The 19,201-nt window shown below is 37.0% G+C and overlaps 1 protein-coding gene across 3 annotated transcripts in view; it reads right to left on the bottom strand.

Annotated features, from left to right (window-relative positions):
• Window positions 1-18,809, bottom strand: part of LOC106649640 (syntaxin-1A) — a 34,839-nt gene extending 16,030 nt beyond the window's left edge. For all 3 annotated transcript variants that reach the window (XM_014367138.2, XM_014367140.2, XM_023457667.1), the window contains exons 1-7: window positions 18,678-18,809; window positions 13,459-13,548; window positions 11,523-11,622; window positions 2,516-2,773; window positions 2,156-2,229; window positions 1,789-1,926; window positions 1,526-1,636 (exon numbers count right to left, since the gene is read on the bottom strand). In XM_014367138.2, coding sequence (XP_014222624.1) covers window positions 1,526-1,636; window positions 1,789-1,926; window positions 2,156-2,229; window positions 2,516-2,773; window positions 11,523-11,622; window positions 13,459-13,548; window positions 18,678-18,710 — 804 coding nt within the window. In that variant the 5' untranslated portion in view covers window positions 18,711-18,809. The remainder of the gene's footprint in view (window positions 1-1,525; window positions 1,637-1,788; window positions 1,927-2,155; window positions 2,230-2,515; window positions 2,774-11,522; window positions 11,623-13,458; window positions 13,549-18,677) is intronic.
• Between the last annotated feature and the right edge of the window lie 392 nt (window positions 18,810-19,201).

Here is a 19,201-nt window from a genome sequence, read left to right as displayed (position 1 = left end):
AATTCTCTCTCTTAACTCGGTGTAAAGTTCTAAGGATTCAAAACGATATGAATTGCAATGTACCTAACAGGTTCATTCGCTCGGATATGAATGGTCGAGTAAGAAGATACATTGGTTCGTTATCGACAGCCATGCAAACATTAATCGATGGGTAATTCGATAGTGTTACACTCGAAGTGTTGGCCTCAAGCAGGCTGTATATATACTGTACACAGTAAGTGACCGTCGAGATCCGCAGCATCAGTTTGTTTTATTATTTTACTTTATTTTTTTTTTCTCGTCCGAGTTTACCTATACAAGTTTTGTTCTACCGAATGTTTCTTTTTTCCCACAAGAATGAAAGAACTTTAAAGCTATCATTTCGAGACTAATTTAACGTTAGTGTTAATTCGAGAAGTTTTCTGTGTGTGTGTGTTTGTGTGTGCGAGTGTATATGAGTTGGCTTAACAGTTCCCTTTTGTAGAAAAGTTTGCAGATTCGTCTCGTATACATAAAGTAAAGAATTATTCGTACGCTAATTTTCGTCTTTAATTGTCGACGCACATAATATTATCAGCAGTTACGATCGCGAACAAACTTTCGCGCGTAAACGTATTGAGATGAATCTGAAAACGATTATTGCATACGTAGCTAGTTTCGCGTTATAATTGTATTATATTGTATGCTGCAGGAATTCATAACGTGAGTGGAAAATTTTGCAAGAATAGGTCTTGGTTTCTTATAACAAAAAAAAAAACGAAAAAAAAAAACTGAAATCTTCACGTGTGCACACGGAGTGCTATGACAATTGCTAACGATGGTTCCGAACGAATATTGAAAATCACAACCAAAATACACACAATACACATGAAAAATAATACACTAATTCGTCTCAGACAGGATGGTGTTCATCGACGTTTTAGACTTGTAAAACGCATAATAATCAAGCACGTCACAACCTATTAGTTGCTCGGATTAGTCAACTCCATCATGATATTAGTTGTTAGTTAGTAGTTAGTATATATGATGTTTTTATACTAAATTTATTCAATGGGTAGAGCAGCAGTGGACAGAGACACAATTTTCACACTTATAGTAATAACATTTTTTATTAATTTTATGAGTGCATGGTTTTTGCTAGCTACGGATTAGTGTTCAAAAAATAACGCGCAACGCAAGAAACTAATTAACTAGTTCTAACATTTTTACATCGAACACAATAGTTATTTCGTGAACACTAATTGACAGTATTGAAATGAAAATTTAACAGTGAATTGAAAAAAAACCATTATTTAACCAAAAATGAAATTTCGATAACAGTTGATTAGCGAAAAAAACAAACACTGAAAAAATGAATCGAAAGGGTTGTCAAAGGTGTTAAAATATATCGTCGTTACTGCTTTCGTTATGAACGTAGATATAAGATGATGATTAGTATGAAGTAAAATGGTGGTTAATAAACCGCAGACACCAAATCGCCACGGGAGCTTATAATTAAGTACAAATTGAATTTTATCTTATGGCCGATAAAAAAACTCGAACTTACCCGTCGGGCTTTGCTTTGATACTTGAGTGCTTTTTTGGTGTCCTGCGTGGCCGTTTGCACGTAATCGACTGCATGCTCCACGTGATATTCTATACGATCTATCATTTCTCCCTGTTTCGAGGTTTTGAAAGAAGAACGAAATCAATGATAATATTATTAAAGAATAAATTCTCTCGGTAAAAGCGTATTATAACCGCCACCCCCTTCTCGGGCGGACGAAATATAATAATAATAAGTAATAATAAATGCTCGGTGTGCCCTACCTGACTCTCGACCAGCATGGCCATATCCATGAACATGTCGTGCAGTTCCCTGATGGAATTTTCTAATTTTATGATGTCAGCGTGGCGCGCTTCGATATCCGCTAAAGTCTGTTTGGCTTGTTGCGTTTCCATAATAATCTGCGTCAATATAAAATTAGTATCACGGGCGGATGCGCTTTACATACACTTAAAACACTAAGTTCATACACACAATATCTTATATTTTATATCGAATCCATTTACGGTAATACAATATTAACACTGGCCGTGATGAAAATAATAATCAGTGCAATTGAGATATTTACAAACACGCGGAAACATTGAGTTAGAAGTTAACTCCAAGTTGGTAACAAAAATAAATACTCACTCCTTGCGTGAAGACTGCAGGATTACCCTGTTCCAACATTTCTTCGAGTTCTTCGTTAGTTGTCGTTCTACCCGCTAAAAAAATTAATTAATCAATTTAGTCTCGCGGGCGGTATTTTATTCGCGAGAAAAATTTAATATTGCTCCGCGCGCTACAACCACTTATGATTATCATCAAGGATCTCAAGATCTCGTGTATCATTAAAATTAATTGCGGCATATATATATCGTACAAGTAGGTAGGAAGTTTTCTCAAGTAGCAAGATTGCTCGCAAGTATGTACGAACAAAAATTCAAACAATTGTTATATATCTCCACAAGAGCACGAGGGTTGAGAAAAATACAAAATCGTCGCACTTACTGATTTCTAACTGTCTCTGTATTCTTCCTTTACATCGCTCCCTGTAATCAGTCTGCGTTCGGTTGTATTCTGTCATGACCTCGACGAATTTTCTTGATAACGTCGAGTGCTGAGTTTTGCGTATCCTCAGATCGGCCGATGATTTATTTGTGTGCTCCTCCTGCTCGATATTTTGCTCTATGACTTTTAATTTGGCTCTGACTCTATTAGCGGTTTTCTTGATGTCAGCCATCAGATCCTCGAGTTCGTTTTTGACTTCTGCAATGATAAAAAGCAACAATTTTTTCATCAGTGATTGTTTTACGATGAATCCACACAAAGATCGAGTTGTTTATTATTCTTTTTTTTCGTAGCGAAGAAAAAATCATGTCAAACTGTCTTACACGAGTTTCGAGCTTGGCTACTTTTAAATTGATCGTATAGCAGTATATAGGCGTGTACCCATAACAAAGAAAAAAAGAAAAGAAGCCTTATATAGCCCCGCTTGAACTCTGAATTGTCTGTCGCCGAATAATTGATTGTTTATAGGTGTTCGCCTTTCCCGATGCTATTAAAGTTATCGTGTTACAACGTATTACAGTTATACTGCAAAATTGTAAAAGTTGGTTAATCTTTTACAGCCTTGGATGAAAAATAAAGAATAAATAGAATCGAGACAATTTGACGCGCGAATTTGAGTTATTTCTTTATAAACTACTGAAAAGTTTCTTCCGTAATTCTTAAGAAGTGACTCGAATGCATTATATTTCGAAAATCCGAGTAGTTTTTGAGTTTTATCCTGGATACGACTAGTAGTTTTTCAAGTGTTCCGTGTTTCCAGATATAAGAGTGACAGCCGGAACTAAAAAGTATCTACTAAAATGACGGAAACACGTTAAACGCGAAACATCATTGCTGTTGTCACGGGTATAAATTTCAAGCTGTTATTTTTTTCCCTCGCTTTTAGACGCGTATACACGAGTATAAAAAAAAAACAGGTTCCAGTGTCAAAGCTATAAAGTTCAACTTTCTTTTTCGCTAAGCCTGCTGAAAAATAATCTTCGCATAGGAATGTAGCGTGGAAACTTTCCGCACTTTGGAGCTCGCGTGACACTCGCGAGTACTTGAGTTTCTCCAGATATGGTACGAGCCCGAATTTACGAGTAATCAACTTTTATCAATGAGCGCGGTCTGACGAAATCTTGACCCGAACTACTTGAATTTTCCTTTGTAACAAGATTTGTGGATTATTGTGTAATAGTTTGGCGATTATATTTTTGTTACGCGTTCCAGATTCATCAATTGTTAAGATGACCGAAACTACGATAATATCTTGATATTTTCCCATCTTATTTGGAAAAAAAAACTCATGAAATAAAATGTAGCTAAAGCTAATAATTTAGCTTACGCGATCAAAAAAAAAAACGTTGACATCAACAGTTTAATGCAGCTCTTAGGAAGCAGGCCGACATCTGCTGTGACTCATTTTAACCCATTTCGTATACATATTCTCGTGCATCCCGGAGCTTATGACTTTTAGGCGCAAAAAAAAACGTTTCTTATGAATAAAAATATTTCGAATATAACACATAATGGTATAAAATCGATGTGGATAAGTCCATGCTCGGCTACAGTATTAAATCGTAATGCTCGCACGAGTATTCGGATTTTCGAGCGGATTGAAATTTTTTTTTTCTTCATCCAAGCAGTGTTCGGAAAAACGAAGAGCAAGTCGTAAATCTTTACTCAAAACATTAATCTACATTTCGCTATATTGGTATTAATTTGTCTTTAATGGCAAAGGCTTTACAGTCGAAATGTAAATTTCAGTAAATTGAGCGTGAGCTTTTTTGCACGATCCGACACACACGGCTTTATTTCTTTTAAAAATTTCACCTGTGCCAGGGTAATTGCAACTCGAACATTCAAGTATAACCGATGAAACGATCGCAATTTCGGGACTATTTTAATCCTATTAACTTTGGGGGTAGAGAAAAAAAATACTAATGTCCCTCATAAATATACCCAGATTATAAGCGCAAGTTTGCCCCTAAGTTTGGCTACGTTGCCAAAAACGTTTTATTGCGGTAAACCATTTCTAATCGAGGCGCTATTGCATATCAATGTAGATAAGCAGCTTTTGGAGTAGGTTCGGGTTTGCCCCCCCGCCCGTCCTCTATACACGTGTAACGAAAACGATTTTTAATATCGCGCGCGCCCGCGACGATATCTATCAACAAATCAATGCGATCACCGCACGGACGAGCTTATATCTTTTCAATTTGCAGCAGGCCACGGACTTTTAATTTTTAAGCTTTATTATTTTCCTCGCGTTTAATTTGATTTCGCTCCCCCCCGCGCGCGCGCGCGAACGTGAAAGAAATATTTTTACATCTCGAAAAAGGCTGTAGGCCAGGATTTCGAATACGTTTTACGTCGCGTTACACACGATATCTATACGTCGAGTAATTGGAAAAAAGATGAAATAACGCAAAAAGATTGAGGTTAAACTTTATGTCTACCTCGCGTCGTTATGCGAGAAGAGAGAGAGAGCGAGTTTACATACAAAAGCGTCTGCAGATATACATCGCTGACTGATCGATTTATTGGAAGGCCAAGGGTTTTTAGAAAACGCGCTATAGTATATACTGCAACGAATGATTACTTATGGGTTGTTTGTTGAAAAAAAAAGAATTGAAAGCTTCGCTCGCCCATTAGTTTTCATGACCTAAGCAAATAATTTAATTTTTTCCTCTTCGGTAAAACGAGCAACTTAAAAAACTTTACGTCTCGGTTATTAATCAGTGCAATGTACGCGCGTCTGTTAAACTCGCATTTTCATTTCTTTCATTCTCGACTGCGATTCTAATTGCGATGCAATATTACCACCCTCGACGCGGGTATTATTGGAGAGTCTGATAAAAATTGACCGCACGCACTCCGTTCATCATGAATCTCTGATCAGCGAGATCAAAATTTATCGACCACCTTCTTGATAAACCTCTGCGAGTTAATTCATCGAGTACATACTCATTACAGTTTACATTGAAAACTGTTTTTTTTTTTTTTTTTCATCGACGAAAGCGAATCGTAATGAAAATCTTCGCTTATAAAGCATACATACAGGTCGGCCGAAGGGCCAAAGATGCTTTGGTTTTTGCGTATATATATACCGCGTAGAAATCGAATGGTAATTTTACGAAACTCCAGTCAAACACACGCCTCTATACGCGCGCAGCGGCAAATTCTCTTGATTATTTCAAGTTAGGCGGGTAGTATTCTCTCACCTCTCTTTCTCTCTCTCTCTCTCTCTCTCTCTCTCTCTCTCTCTCTCTCTCTCTCTCTCTTTTCTCTCTCCTTCTCTCTTTCCCTCGCATTCGCTTAAACATCGACCTATTTCAGACGGCGTGCGGAAAAAAGCTAGAGAAAGCAGCAGCAGCGAGTGCATAGCCCGCGTGTGCATCTACACTACACGCGCGCATGCATATATATACATATACACAGGGGGTGTAAGTTTTCTTTTCAAAAGAACTGCACATTCTTGATATTTTCCATACGGTATAATATGTATATACAGTATGCACGGCGAGCGAGTGCGCGCGAACTGCTTCGTGTTTACTATTAAGCACACACCCACACATCGACCCAAGGAATTACACGAGTATATAGTCGCTGGTAGTGGTAAGGGTGAACGAGCTCGTGAACTAGGTCAAAAGCAGCCAGCAACACTAGCAGCAGCAGCAGTAGTAGGCAATAGCGCACCTCTCGGCTTATTGCACTCGAGCACAGCAGCAGCAGCAGCAGCAGCGTCGGCGGCCGTAACAGCAGCAGCAGCAGTAGCTGCAGCTGCAGCGGTAGCTGACTCTACCTCGCTTTTTTCCTGCTACTACTACTACTACTACTACTACTACTACTACTACTACTACTACTACGAGATAGAGAGAGAGAGAGAGCACGAGCAGCCGTATTAGGTTAGCTGTTATACGAAAATGTCTGCTTAACACCCTCCCGAGCGAGCGAGGTGAGTGCGAGTGCATGGAGACACTACAAAGCTGTCGCGTTGCTGCTGCTGCCGCTGCCACTGTAATATACTCCTAACGTTGCTGCTGCTACTGACAATGATGCTACCTCTTTTGCACTTTTCTAGTAGGAGAAAAGTCCGTGTCTTACTACTACCCCCGATGAGTAATAGCGATTGTTGATGAAGAGCATGAGTTTGCTGGAATCTCTCTCGCGGCGTTAAGTACAGGATCGCTAAAAATCAATTTAATAGCTGGTGGGAAAAAAGGATGGAAAAAATATAGGTTGCTACCGGATTTTATCTTTCTCCCCATTTTTTTTTCTTATATATATACGTGCACGACGACGACGACGACGCGTGCTACGATTTCATCGATCGATTTTTAAATAATAGGGGAATTTAAATATTCGAATAATTTAAAATTCAAGTCTTATTTTAAAACCGTATTCTCTACGCGATTATATTTCGACTTTTGAATTCAGTTGAAATGTTCACTCGCAAAAAAAAAATAAGAAAAAGAAGATAGAAGAAGCAGCAGAAAAGTCAAGGCGTAAATCTCAATTGATTTCTACGACCCTCCGCTATTTTTTTCTCTCTTTCTTTTTTTTTTTTATTTCACGTTTCTAACGCGTACTTTGCTTCTATATAAACGCGCGCGCGCACACATATTGTATTCTTCCCTCGTCGCGACTCAAAGAGAAATCGAGCACTTTTAGTAGTATTATTCGTGTGTGGTCAGACATGTACTCATCCTTTATTTCTATTTGTCTTTTTCTTGACTTCGCGACACATTTAGGAGACTATAACGCTTTTTTTCAGGTTCTAATACAGCAGCTACAAAAAAAGCAACGTACAGACTCGAGCGATATAATCATCAAGAGTGTTTATTTATTTATTTATTTTTTTTTTTATCAAACGTTACGTTGTGTGAAGGGGGTATTAATTTTTAGCGCGTTATTAAACTCATTTATTAGAACGCTCGAAAAATTTCGAAAGTAATTTAATCCAAGTGCAACTTGCGGCTAGCGTTTCATTAAGAGTGATATTTATTGAAGTTACTGTACCGGTTTACATGCATATTCATTTGCTAAAGTTGGGCACTTGACACCATCAGCGCGACGGACGTAATAGAGCAATAAAATGTTCTCTGCATTCGTAATCAGAAGAAAAATTCCAAAAAAAGTGTTCGTCGGAGTGACAAATTTATAACTCAATGATACACAAAATTTCAAAGCTATAGAAAATTATTCTCTTTTATTTTGCGATAAAAAAAAAACTGCACCAATTTTGCAACTAACTACTACATTTTTCAATAAGATAACAATATCGTAATTTGGATAAATTTCACCCCATCAAACATATTATTTCGACAATTGACAATGATTTTGATCTTGTTTATATACAATAAGAAGATCATTTGCTTTTGATAGGTCAAAAATCGCGTTTCTAGACGGTAAAAGATAACATCTCAAAATTACACTTTTTTCGACAGAACTGGATGATCCTGCGCGCTTCGGCAGTAGAGATAACTTGCGAAACATAATACCACGTTCTCTTTTACGGTTGCTGGGATTATGATGTATTATTACGATACCACAGCAGCTACCTACAAGCTATCAACAGGGCTGCGGAGAGAGTCTATAGTGAAAGCAACAGTAACTTAAATTATAAAGAAAGAAAGAGAGAGAGAGAAAAAAGATTTTTATTGAATGCTGAAAATATGTTCAGAGAAAAATACTCCAAATAGCAGTACGTGCCTTAGAGCTAGTGCAGCAGAGATAGCATAGTTTTTTCTTTTTAGATCTTTTGAACGAACTAGTCTAAACTTTCTGCAAATAACACATCAACCTGATTTCTTTTGTTTTGTTTCGCAGTTTGATATTTAAAATCTTTTGCGGCGATACGTCCGCATTCTTTACCCCCGAAAATGTAACGTTTATTGTAATTTTATCTTGGTAGCATAATATGTGTGTATTAGTGTATTTTATTCAAGATAGAGAGAATACGTGCTTCCCAAAAAACTAATCTAAAAAAGTTACCACAATGCCACCAATTTGAGGCCCGTAGTGCTATGTAACAACGTTGTAAAAAATTTTCACGAGCAAGATTTTTCGGTGAAACTTGTTATAATACTCATCCCCCTGGCTTGTGTTAAGATTCCTGTCGCTTTACTACCGTGTCGCTCGCGCGTGGTATATTATTAACGGATTTCCCTGCAATCGTATCATTCCCCGTTCATTTTTTAACAAGCATATCAGATTATACGTCAAAGAAATGAGCCAGCCGAGACACTGATATAATCTTAGTTTACGATTTTCTGATAGCGCAGCTAACATGAATCAGGATAAAATGATTTTTCCTCTTATCGCAAATATTGAATTAATAATGCTCTCTAACTGCATCTTCCGAGCAAATATTTAAAGGTCTTTAGTAATGTAAACTTATCATCTCGACGTAAATTATTACAAATCATTTGCCACGTAAAATACTCTACTTTAGGAGGTAATAATATTCGTTTTCAAAGTTATCACTTAAAATAGTGAAAAAGTCTGTAAAATTTACAGCTGTAGAATTCGAAAGTTCACAAAATTTCATATTTGATCTATGCATCCCTTATTTTTGGCGTACGCAAAAGAAACAGGAAATACTCTTGGCACGAATTTCGACGTTAAATTCTCGAGTGACTAATTTGCAACAAGTGGTATCTCCCTAGTACTAACTTATGTTATAGATTATTCTTCGTAACGTCATGATTTACAACACGGTAACTTTTACGACGACGCAACGTATAACATATGCAAGCATGACAAGTCTATAATTCACACAAATTCTATAGTTGATTTTACGTGAAATCCGTTCATTAATGTAAAACAAGAAAAGTTTGAAATTAACTGATATAGAATTTAGTCATCAAACAATGTGCAACGAGGATGTCTTCAATTATTCACTTGATTCAATAACGGTTCACCTATTCATCCGTTTAAAAATGTAATTAAAGATCCCAATTAAAGTATGCATTGATAATTACACAATCTGAAATACTATAATTTTTATATAAAATATTTTTTAGCGAGTATTCTCAACGAGAAAAATTCTAAAAATTCCGTCGGAATGCTCACTCGGATGGCTTTTGAATAATTAATTAACCAAAATTAAAAAAAAAAAAAAAAAAACTAGTTCATCTCGTCCTTTTTACAAGGTGCAAATTTCGTCGTCTCTCTCTGTTACTTTATTAAAAACGCGAGTTTGAAAATACAGTCCGAAATGTCGCTCTACTTTAGCACGCGCAGCAGCAGCCCGCGTATGTGTGTGTGTGTGTGTGTGTGTGCGCGTGTTCACGCCCCTCAATTTTGAGCGCGTAATTTATATCAACGACCACCACCATCCACGCGCGTATACATCAACAAACGCGAATTTATGGCAGCGTCGCTCTATAACGCACGCGTACACGTACACACGTAACAGAGAGGCGAGAGAGAGAACGCGCGATAAAATTAAATGGACAAAACGAAAAGAAAAAAAATTTATTTCGTATACCCGCGGTCCAGAAAGGATCAATAACGTCAGCAAAGAGAGGGAGCGAGTGAGAGAGAGAGAGAAAAGGGAGAGCAGCACAGCGCGAATACACGGACTCTCGGTATTATACGTTTGAGAGCAGTGCCAGAGCACCTTTTGCTCGTATATATGTGCACTACGTATAGCGGAGTATGCCGCGCGCGCGAGAGAGACAGAGAGGAGAGAGCGAGAGCCAAGGTCGGAGCGAAAACCACCCACTAAAAGGTGCGAGATTTAATCGTTTATCGCTGTGTGCGTGTCATGTGTGCTCACGCGCGCGCGCGCAATTCTACCACTGCTGCTCTACACGCTTTGGGATATAACGTGTAAAAAGTTAGTGAATCGAATAGTCCGCGCGATTTATAGATTTAACCTTAATTTTTTTCTTCTCTCTCGTCTCCCCCTCGCGGATAACGTGGCATCTTATATCGCGCGGTATTGACCGTGTATAGCCGTTAAGTTCGTAAGTCATTTTCGAAAGGAGCGCGAGGGGGCATTTATTTCAATCGCGTCGCGCGCGCGCGGTATTGGTACACGTTTTTCATCGTGCTCCGTCGCCCTTTCAAACTTTTATATTACTTCGGGAAGTGATGTATTTTTCTTTTTTTTTTTTCAAACAAATTGCGGTGAAACAACAAGTGACAACTAACTGGTAACAATTTGCAACGCATTATTACATGCGCTTTTACTTTTATCCCTTTGCACTTCCTCTAACTCTTTTTTTTCTCCCTCTCTTACGTGTCTACTTTTCCTTCCCACTTGTTCAGCTAAGAATAGTAGAGAAACAAGTGACCCGAGCTTAATAATAGCATTTACAAACCCACGCAAACACATATAAGTGCTCGTACCTCCCTTTTGTGAAGGTACATCGAGTATATAAAGGTAAGACATAACTCGTACGCGCGTGTCTGTCTGCGTTCAATAATTTTTGATAATTTATTTATAAAAATAAAAGTATATTTAGTCGGCATCGTTAATGTAAGTTTGATTTATTTTCATTTTCGTTTTCGAAAAATGAAGCAACATTTGGGAGAAAAAAAATTATAAATATTGATAAAAATACGATCATATGGAACTCAGAAAGATAAGAGTACAGAGTTACGATAACGAACGTAACATCGATTTTTTCGAGTAATTTTTTTCAGCACGTTATTGAAAGGAAGTTCTCACGCAAAAAGTATACATGAACGGGCACGATAAAAATCATTGAATAGACTTAATGTAATGGACCGTATACCTGCATGTTCGACATTTTTTGAACAGAATTTTGCGTAAAATTCTAAAATGTGACGTTTGAATGTTACATTTTAGATTCCCGTTAGAGAATTAGAATAAAAATAACTTTATCAAGACTTTTTTTTAAATTATGGAGAGTTGGAAATTGATATTTTCATTAATTTGTTTGAATTGCAAATCAAACAGGTAAGAAAATAACGAGGAAAAATAACTTACTTTCATCTGTCTGTGGCGCAGACAAAATGGCACTGTGCTTTTTCTTCACTTCTTCTACATTTGTTTGTATTTTGTCTATCATTTCTCGTATCTCCTCCACCTATAAAAAATAAACCATCATATAAAAAGATATTTCACGTTTGAAAAGGTGTTCTTAAATATATGAATAAATGATAAAACTTTATAACAAAATTTTTAAATTGCAAAGACTAAGGAGGGAGTAGATGGATGGTTGCATTTTAAGGTACTAACTAGCACAAACTAATCGTTTTGCAATCTCTTAAAAGTTTTTAGTAAAGAGTATTAATAATTGTTTACAATAGGATAAATAAAAACTATTTAACAAATAAACAATCTAAATAAATCAGTAAAATTTCTTTATTAAATCTGTGTGTATTTTAAGTAATATCATTAATTTGAACGGCTAATTATACTGTTCTTGAAAATTATAATCTTTATCTACGTAAATACTTGAACTTCTCGTTTTATAATGCGGCATGCTATTTAAATCCCTCCACTAACTATGTATACTCTGAATTGAGCAGTAAGTAACGGTTTATCTATGCTTTGATGTTAAAAAAAATGTATGAAAAGTGACCGGGAATCTCGTAATTGAGTTTTTACTTTAAAGAACGAAAAGTCCACAGTCTCTGCCTATGCACATCCGAATGTTTTTCCTCATTACGATATTTTTTCAATTTATCTAAAAATCATAAGTCATCTGACATTTCTGAACGTAATAATCTATTAGCTCGAGCGTTTATTCGTAAGTTCACTAGCTTCGCGAAGATCCAGGTCGAGCGAATTTTATTTTCTCTTTACCTATTTTTTGATTACTGTATGTGTCTGAGCCAGCACTTATGCTCTCACACGTACGTGTGTGGGTGCGCGCGCGAGCTTGTGTCGCTCGTTAACCCCGATCGTTCTAATGAATCCCGATGAATAGAAGAAGAAAAAATAAGTAAGTGCTTTATACACGACTGCCTAATATCTATAGTACAACATGCCGTGAGATGAATTTGATTTTTTTCACCCTGTCATTATTCAAATAATACCCCCGACCTTTCAGAGAATACGCGAAATGTGTTCAATGTCATTTACAACAATGAAAGTTTTTCATAATTAGCGAATCTATTAATGTGATTTAATCACTTAAGCAACAAAATTGGGCGTGCTTACTGAGCTAAATGGTACTCGTGAATCTGAAGCTTTTGATTTATAGTATTAATTAATGCGCCCACGAGCTTCAAAAATAACGCCCTACATTATTTCTACTATTTTGAATTATGTACAAAATATCGTTTGCATCATTTCATTAATTAAAACTTATTAAATTTTGATGCAAAAATGTTTCTAATCGTTGCTGTGACCACTTTATTATAAAGTAATTATTTCGTTTTCTTTCGCTCGTATGAAAATAAAGCTTAACTACGACCAGGAGATGCAGATCTTTTTCATCGCAATGACAATAGAAATATATGAACAAAAGTGAGGGCACTTAAACAAAAATCTACGAGTAAAAGTTGGCAAGGATTTTTTTTTTAAAGTAGTTTTGGGGCTGAGTATCAAGTTCTCTTGGGTTTCATGTTGTACCAATAGATAAAAATTGAATGAAAAACGACACGTTCAAAAGCGATAGGAATTTACACATACAGTAATGCGAAAATAAAGAACGTTTAAGATCACGTGTCGAATGTGAACTTGCGGCGAAGCGAAGGCAAACGAACACGTGATCTTGATTATTCTTTTACTTTATCAAGATGGATATACGATCTTTTCTGAATCTTTTAGTAGAAAGTGGCAATTTTATTCGGGTCACAGTTCTTATTTCTCAAGGTTTATATTAACTAAATATAGATTGCATAATGAATTGGAAAAAGCCTAGAGGACAATTAAGGACAAAGGTAAATTATGAATTTTGATATCATATCCGTACCTCTGCAAAAAATTCTGTCATGAAGTCCGAATCCTGGCCTCCCATATTGACTGAAACTTCATCCGCCACATCGTCGTCGTCCGACTGTGCCTGAAATTCAAAGTAGAAGCATATATTAATTTTTTTGTCAACATTATTAATACTATAATGGTTCAAGAGTGCGAAACGATAAAAATGGTTTAAAATGTCAAGTTTTTAATTTATGAATAACAACATTTTATGGATTATTTAAACAAAACTTATTACTTCAATTAAACCAATTAATATGAATAATTGTATTTAATAAATATTCTTTGACTCAATCTACACACAAAATAAAAATGATTATTTTTACTATCAACAATAGAATAAAGCAATAAGTTCGCTCTTGCTAGGTGAAGATAGTTTAATTTATCAGGTCAAGATCTAGCGCAATAACGCGATTATAGAGCATTATGCTGGCGAGAAAGAGCAAGCATCAGGAGCAGAAGAAGTCGTACAGCGGTATATATACAACAGCCAAGTAGGTATCAAAACATACCCGATATGTTGGATGGCGTCATGGAAAATAAGAAATTCACCATTTTATTGAAAGGTGGTGCTGATAGGTAGTTAAAAAATGGATCGAGTTGCGTTATAAGTCTCACATATTTCACGCAAACACCTCAAGACCTAGTTAGTGCTTTTTGATTACTTTCAAAAAGTTTAAAACGCATTTGAATATTGCAATAAACTGCAGAAACTTGAATTTTTACTTCAATTTGCGTTCGTGTAAAAAAAAATCTTGTGCTTTGATATCTCGAGTTTTCTTTAAATGAATTTTGTATTTAGAATACAGAATACAATTTCAATATACATTTCAGAATATATCTGATATAACTTGAACTTGAACTTTCAAAACTACTCTTTTATGATATTGATTAATCAAACTGCTCTGACCATCTACGCAATTGAATCTACGCAATATTTTTGCTTATAAAATTTCTACTTTTAGAGCAATGCATTACAAAACAAAAACTGATCATTCTGTGTAATTGATATCGATGAGGACATTACTTCATTTTTTAGAAAATAATCATATAAAATTGCAAAAAAATGACGAAATAAGATAGTCGACAAATAACAGTAAACATGTACCGTAAACTTAAATAACAGCTCAGTCGATTTCAAATGCTTTCGTGTTTTTTAATTGAGCATTAATTATTCAATAAAACGCAGTTATAGTAGTTACATTGTGAAATCAATTAATGTTTTTATTACATATTATCTCAGGCATTTATTCGATAAATCAATAGTTTATTGGATTTAATAATTATCTAGATTTGTCATTGTATGTCTGGAAACCTTTTTTATAATGAAAATGACATAAGGATCTTTATATGTATATTTTAATGAATGATCATTCAAGTAAGATATCAGCAGAGTAAAAATCATTGATTACAAGTGTGAATGAATCTTCTCAAAAGCCAAACGCAAATCAGCCTAGTTACTCATTACAAATAACGAATGAATCAGAGGTTACAGAAAAAAAATATTTGAAAAAAGATTATTGTGCATGAATCAATCTTTTCGAAATTTTTCTTCAAACGAGAAACTCTTAGAAGAGATAAAATTAGTCAAAGCACTCTTTTTGATTTATATGTATGGAGGTAAAAGGATGATAAACCCCTTTAAATTTCGAAATTAAAACGAGCTGTTATTTCTGCAGTGTTGTTTTTTTAACTCTGATTAGTAAAGTGTAAACGTGGTAGTTGCTTGGTTGGTTTACACGGGAATAAAAACTGTCTTTTGTCATTAAAAGAAGCGTTTCGTTTTAAGTGAACAACCTTTACTTTTTTTTTGCAACCCAGTCTAAAATAGCAAGTAAGTCTATTTTTAGTTTCTTGCGAGGAAAAGTACAAAATATGCAAATAAGCTTTTTGAGCAAGACATAAGACACACAATAATTACAATGCTGAGAACGAGATCCAAATTTTTTCGTCAAACAAATTGAAGTTGTAGGTAAATAAAAAAAAGCTCAAGATAAGGCTTACGAGTTAAGTTCAATATTGCCGATGGAGAAGATAACACAAGAGGTATGTATCATGAAATGTGTGCTATTTTCGTCGCGAGTACGAATAAAAAGTGACAGTTTCGCGACGATTTACTATTTAAAACGTGTTGGTATTTCGGGGTCACTCTTAATGAATTATTTCATTGTATTTACGTGCTGTCGTTAATTTTTACGTAAATGACAAGAAATAAAATATAAAAGGCCAGGCATTTCCACGTAACTCGTGTATGGAAACTCATGAGAAAAGAGCGCCTCTTCTACTTTTTTTTTATCACGTATGCAATTACATTATTTACATAACAAGTACAGAACAGAGCAGAATCAATGCTATCTTTATATAAGGTATATAACGTGTGTTATGAGTCAGACTCGCTCTCTGCCCGTCGCTCGCACACACACTATGCCGACCGACCGACCGACCGACAACATCGGTCGTTCATGTTGTCATGCAGGATATAGGCGTATCTCGTTTTTTTATCTCTCGCTAAATCGAACGACCAACTATTTATGTAGGTCATTTTGGTTATTGTTGAATCTACGGGTTTTTTTTTCGTAAATTTTGATGAAGGTAATATTCGAAAATATAACAATGGCTTATTTATATGGAAATAATGACGGGTAAACTTATTATTTTCGAATGTATCACGCACGACTAAAATCGAGTTCTGATCTCATTTACTTTATTTTTCACGAGAATAATTTTCTCGATTACAGCGACAACATTTCCGATTGTTGAGGATTAAGGTAATTTACATGCTTCACAATATCAGTAGGATAAATATACGGATAATGATGTCGACGGTAAAAATATCGAAGGAAAATAAATATTTTCTGCTTCGTGCAAAATTATCGAATCAACTTTTTTTGAAATGTTAATACATTTCTTTCAAAAAATATTGTACTTAATGATGATATCTGTCAATAAAATTTCAATCTTACAATGAGTTTTTCAATCTTCCTAAGCATTCGTTCTAAAATTCATCTTTAATATCGCGTCACATTTTATTATAACAGTTGAAGCTAACGACTAATAATTACCGCACAAATCCCGTCGGCATTAAAACTCAATTCATTTTTCAACCAATTTGCCAATTACAGCGCGTTGTCGCAAGACATCGCGTGATTACTATATAACTTTTTACAAATAATAAAGGAAAAGCGCGATGAATGGACGTTTCATTAATTCCTTTTATTTATCTCGACAACATCGTGACGGGTTCAACAAAATGACGTAAAAATTGTAATTACGGTATGTATACGTGATTCATAAATCGAGAAGAATGAGAACGAACGCGCGCGCGCTCGGTCGACACAAAAGCACGACGACGGGGGTATAAAAAAAAAAAAAATTTTTTTAAGAGATGCACTCGTGCGCCGAGAGCGAAAAAAGGGTTTCGTTATTAGGTTTTGCCGGTATGCAGAGAGAGAGACAGAGAGAGAGCTCCGGTAATGTGCTTGTGTGTATGCGACGGTATACAACAAAGAACTCGCGCAGCGAGTTTGGCGAATGTCATGGTAAAAAAAAAAAAATAGAGCCGAAGAATTAATATCTGAAAAGAAAATGATGGAAGAAAATTTTTTTCTCGAATCGCAACGAGGCTGCTGCATGTCGCGTACACAGACACACATGCACGAGAAAATCTCGCGAGTAAAGAGCCAATTGTGTCATTGTTAGAGCGTCGTCGTCGTCGTCGTCGAACGCAGACAGATCGCAATGGCAGTCGCGCAGACAAACGGATCGAAAGGCGACGTCGACTCGTCGTTCATGGGCAAGAAGAAGAAGAAGAAGAAAAAATAAGCATAGCCACAACGTGCGTCAGCGCAGAGGTCTTGAGTCATGTGTGTTATTACATAGGCAAACGCGCTTGTATATATCGCGCGTTGCACTTGCATCATATCGCCATCGGCAATGTGTCCATATATCTATACACAATAATAAACGGCGAGAAAAATGTCATCATTCGGCGCGTTAAAGGCCGTGAACGCATCGTATACACACACATAGACGTGCGCGCTCCTGTACATGTATCTGGCGTTAATCGTGCACTGTGTGCTGCTGCTAGCTCTCTGCATGCGCGAATCGTATTCGTACTCCGTACATATATATAGATAAATTGGTTTGGCGCGTATAAAACTCCCTCCCCGCCCCCGCGCGATAATCGGCGCGCATGTGCCGTGTCTGTCGATGGCTGTGTGTAAGTGTGCCTGTATGTAAAAAAGTGCACATAGCACCACCACGTTTGGGGCGGTAGCGATCGCTGTGCTGCACAAAACACAACGTCGACTATTGTGTGCGTGTGTAGCAGCACGAGGGGGTTGCAATCGTATAATATAATGCGAGTAACGACGGCGACGTGATCACGCGCGGTATACAATACAATACAACCCGACGTGGGGCTGTTATCGGCAGGATGAATCAGAAATCAGCAGAAGAAAAGAAAGAGTAATAATAATATCAATGACACGAGTTATACGTATGTAATGTATCGCGCGGCTCTGCTAGAGAGGCTAGTAGTGCAGCTGTGGCGGTGACGGCGCCGAGGATGAACCACCAAATAAAGGAGGCTTCCTCGCTTATCGAACGCGCGCCACACTGCTGCTGCTGCTGCTACTTTTGTGACCTAACTACATGTATACAATACATACACGCGCACGCGCTCGATCTTTCGCTCTCTCTCTCTCGCTTTTTGCACACATAGTTGGCGCGCGCGCACCTACACACACACACCTATACGTGCAAACATTTTAGATTGTGTATACGTGCACATGCTCGCGTCAGAGGTTGAATGTCGGTGTGTATGTGTGTCGGTATATAAACGTGTGTGTATAACACTGCTATATGAGCCATCAATGTTGCATGTGTGTATATGTAGCCAGTAGCATTGCCCGGTGTGCTGCTGTCTCGCGTGGCTCTTTCTCTCTTCTCTCATTATTATCTACGAAGGTGCACAAATCAAGCGTGCGTATGCAGAAAGATGAGAAAAATATTATGTAATTTTATCGGCTTTAAGGCGAACGAGAAAGACCGGAGGGCAGCGGAGATAGAGTTGAAAGATCAGGTACACAACGACGATGCACCTGTGTCATTATACGTCAAAAGTAAAAGTCAAACTTCAACGAAACCCTAAGCTCGTATAGGCGACGTATGAAAATGCACACGATAACAATGAAACAGAGAAAAACTTACGGCGACGAGCGCTGCTAATCTGTCCTTCGTCATGGTGATGTTTTGTATTCCTCTTCAACTACAAAAAAAAAGTCGAACGAATCAGCCTCTCTCTCCTCTCCTTCGCTCGACTCGCGAGCTAAGCTTTGCTGCTGCTTGCTCCGATGAGCGACGACGACGACGAAGAAGCCGGTATTATTACTGACGACACACACGCACGCACTCCTTGTTTCTTTTTTCTTCTTCTATCACTCGCTCGCAGCACGGTTGCACCGCGACACTGTGCACACGGATGAAATGATGCACCTGATCACTGTGCTATATGATGATATCGCCAACACCAGGCCAACACGCACAACCTCATGTAGAGATCCAAGAGGAGGAGAAACACACTCACTGGTACACTGACAGAAGAAACAACAACAATAATAACAATTCAGCAACGATTGTTGCTGCTGCTGGGTATATACTAATATCTCAACAATAACAACAACGAGGAGCTGACGCGAGGACTGATTCAAAGAACTCTTCACAGTGCTGCTAGA

The sequence above is a fragment of the Trichogramma pretiosum genome, unplaced genomic scaffold (assembly GCF_000599845.2).
Source record: "Trichogramma pretiosum strain Unisexual culture from Peru unplaced genomic scaffold, Tpre_2.0 scaffold132, whole genome shotgun sequence".
Lineage (NCBI taxonomy): Eukaryota > Metazoa > Arthropoda > Insecta > Hymenoptera > Trichogrammatidae > Trichogramma > Trichogramma pretiosum.
This window is presented reverse-complemented; position numbering and strand designations above follow the sequence as displayed.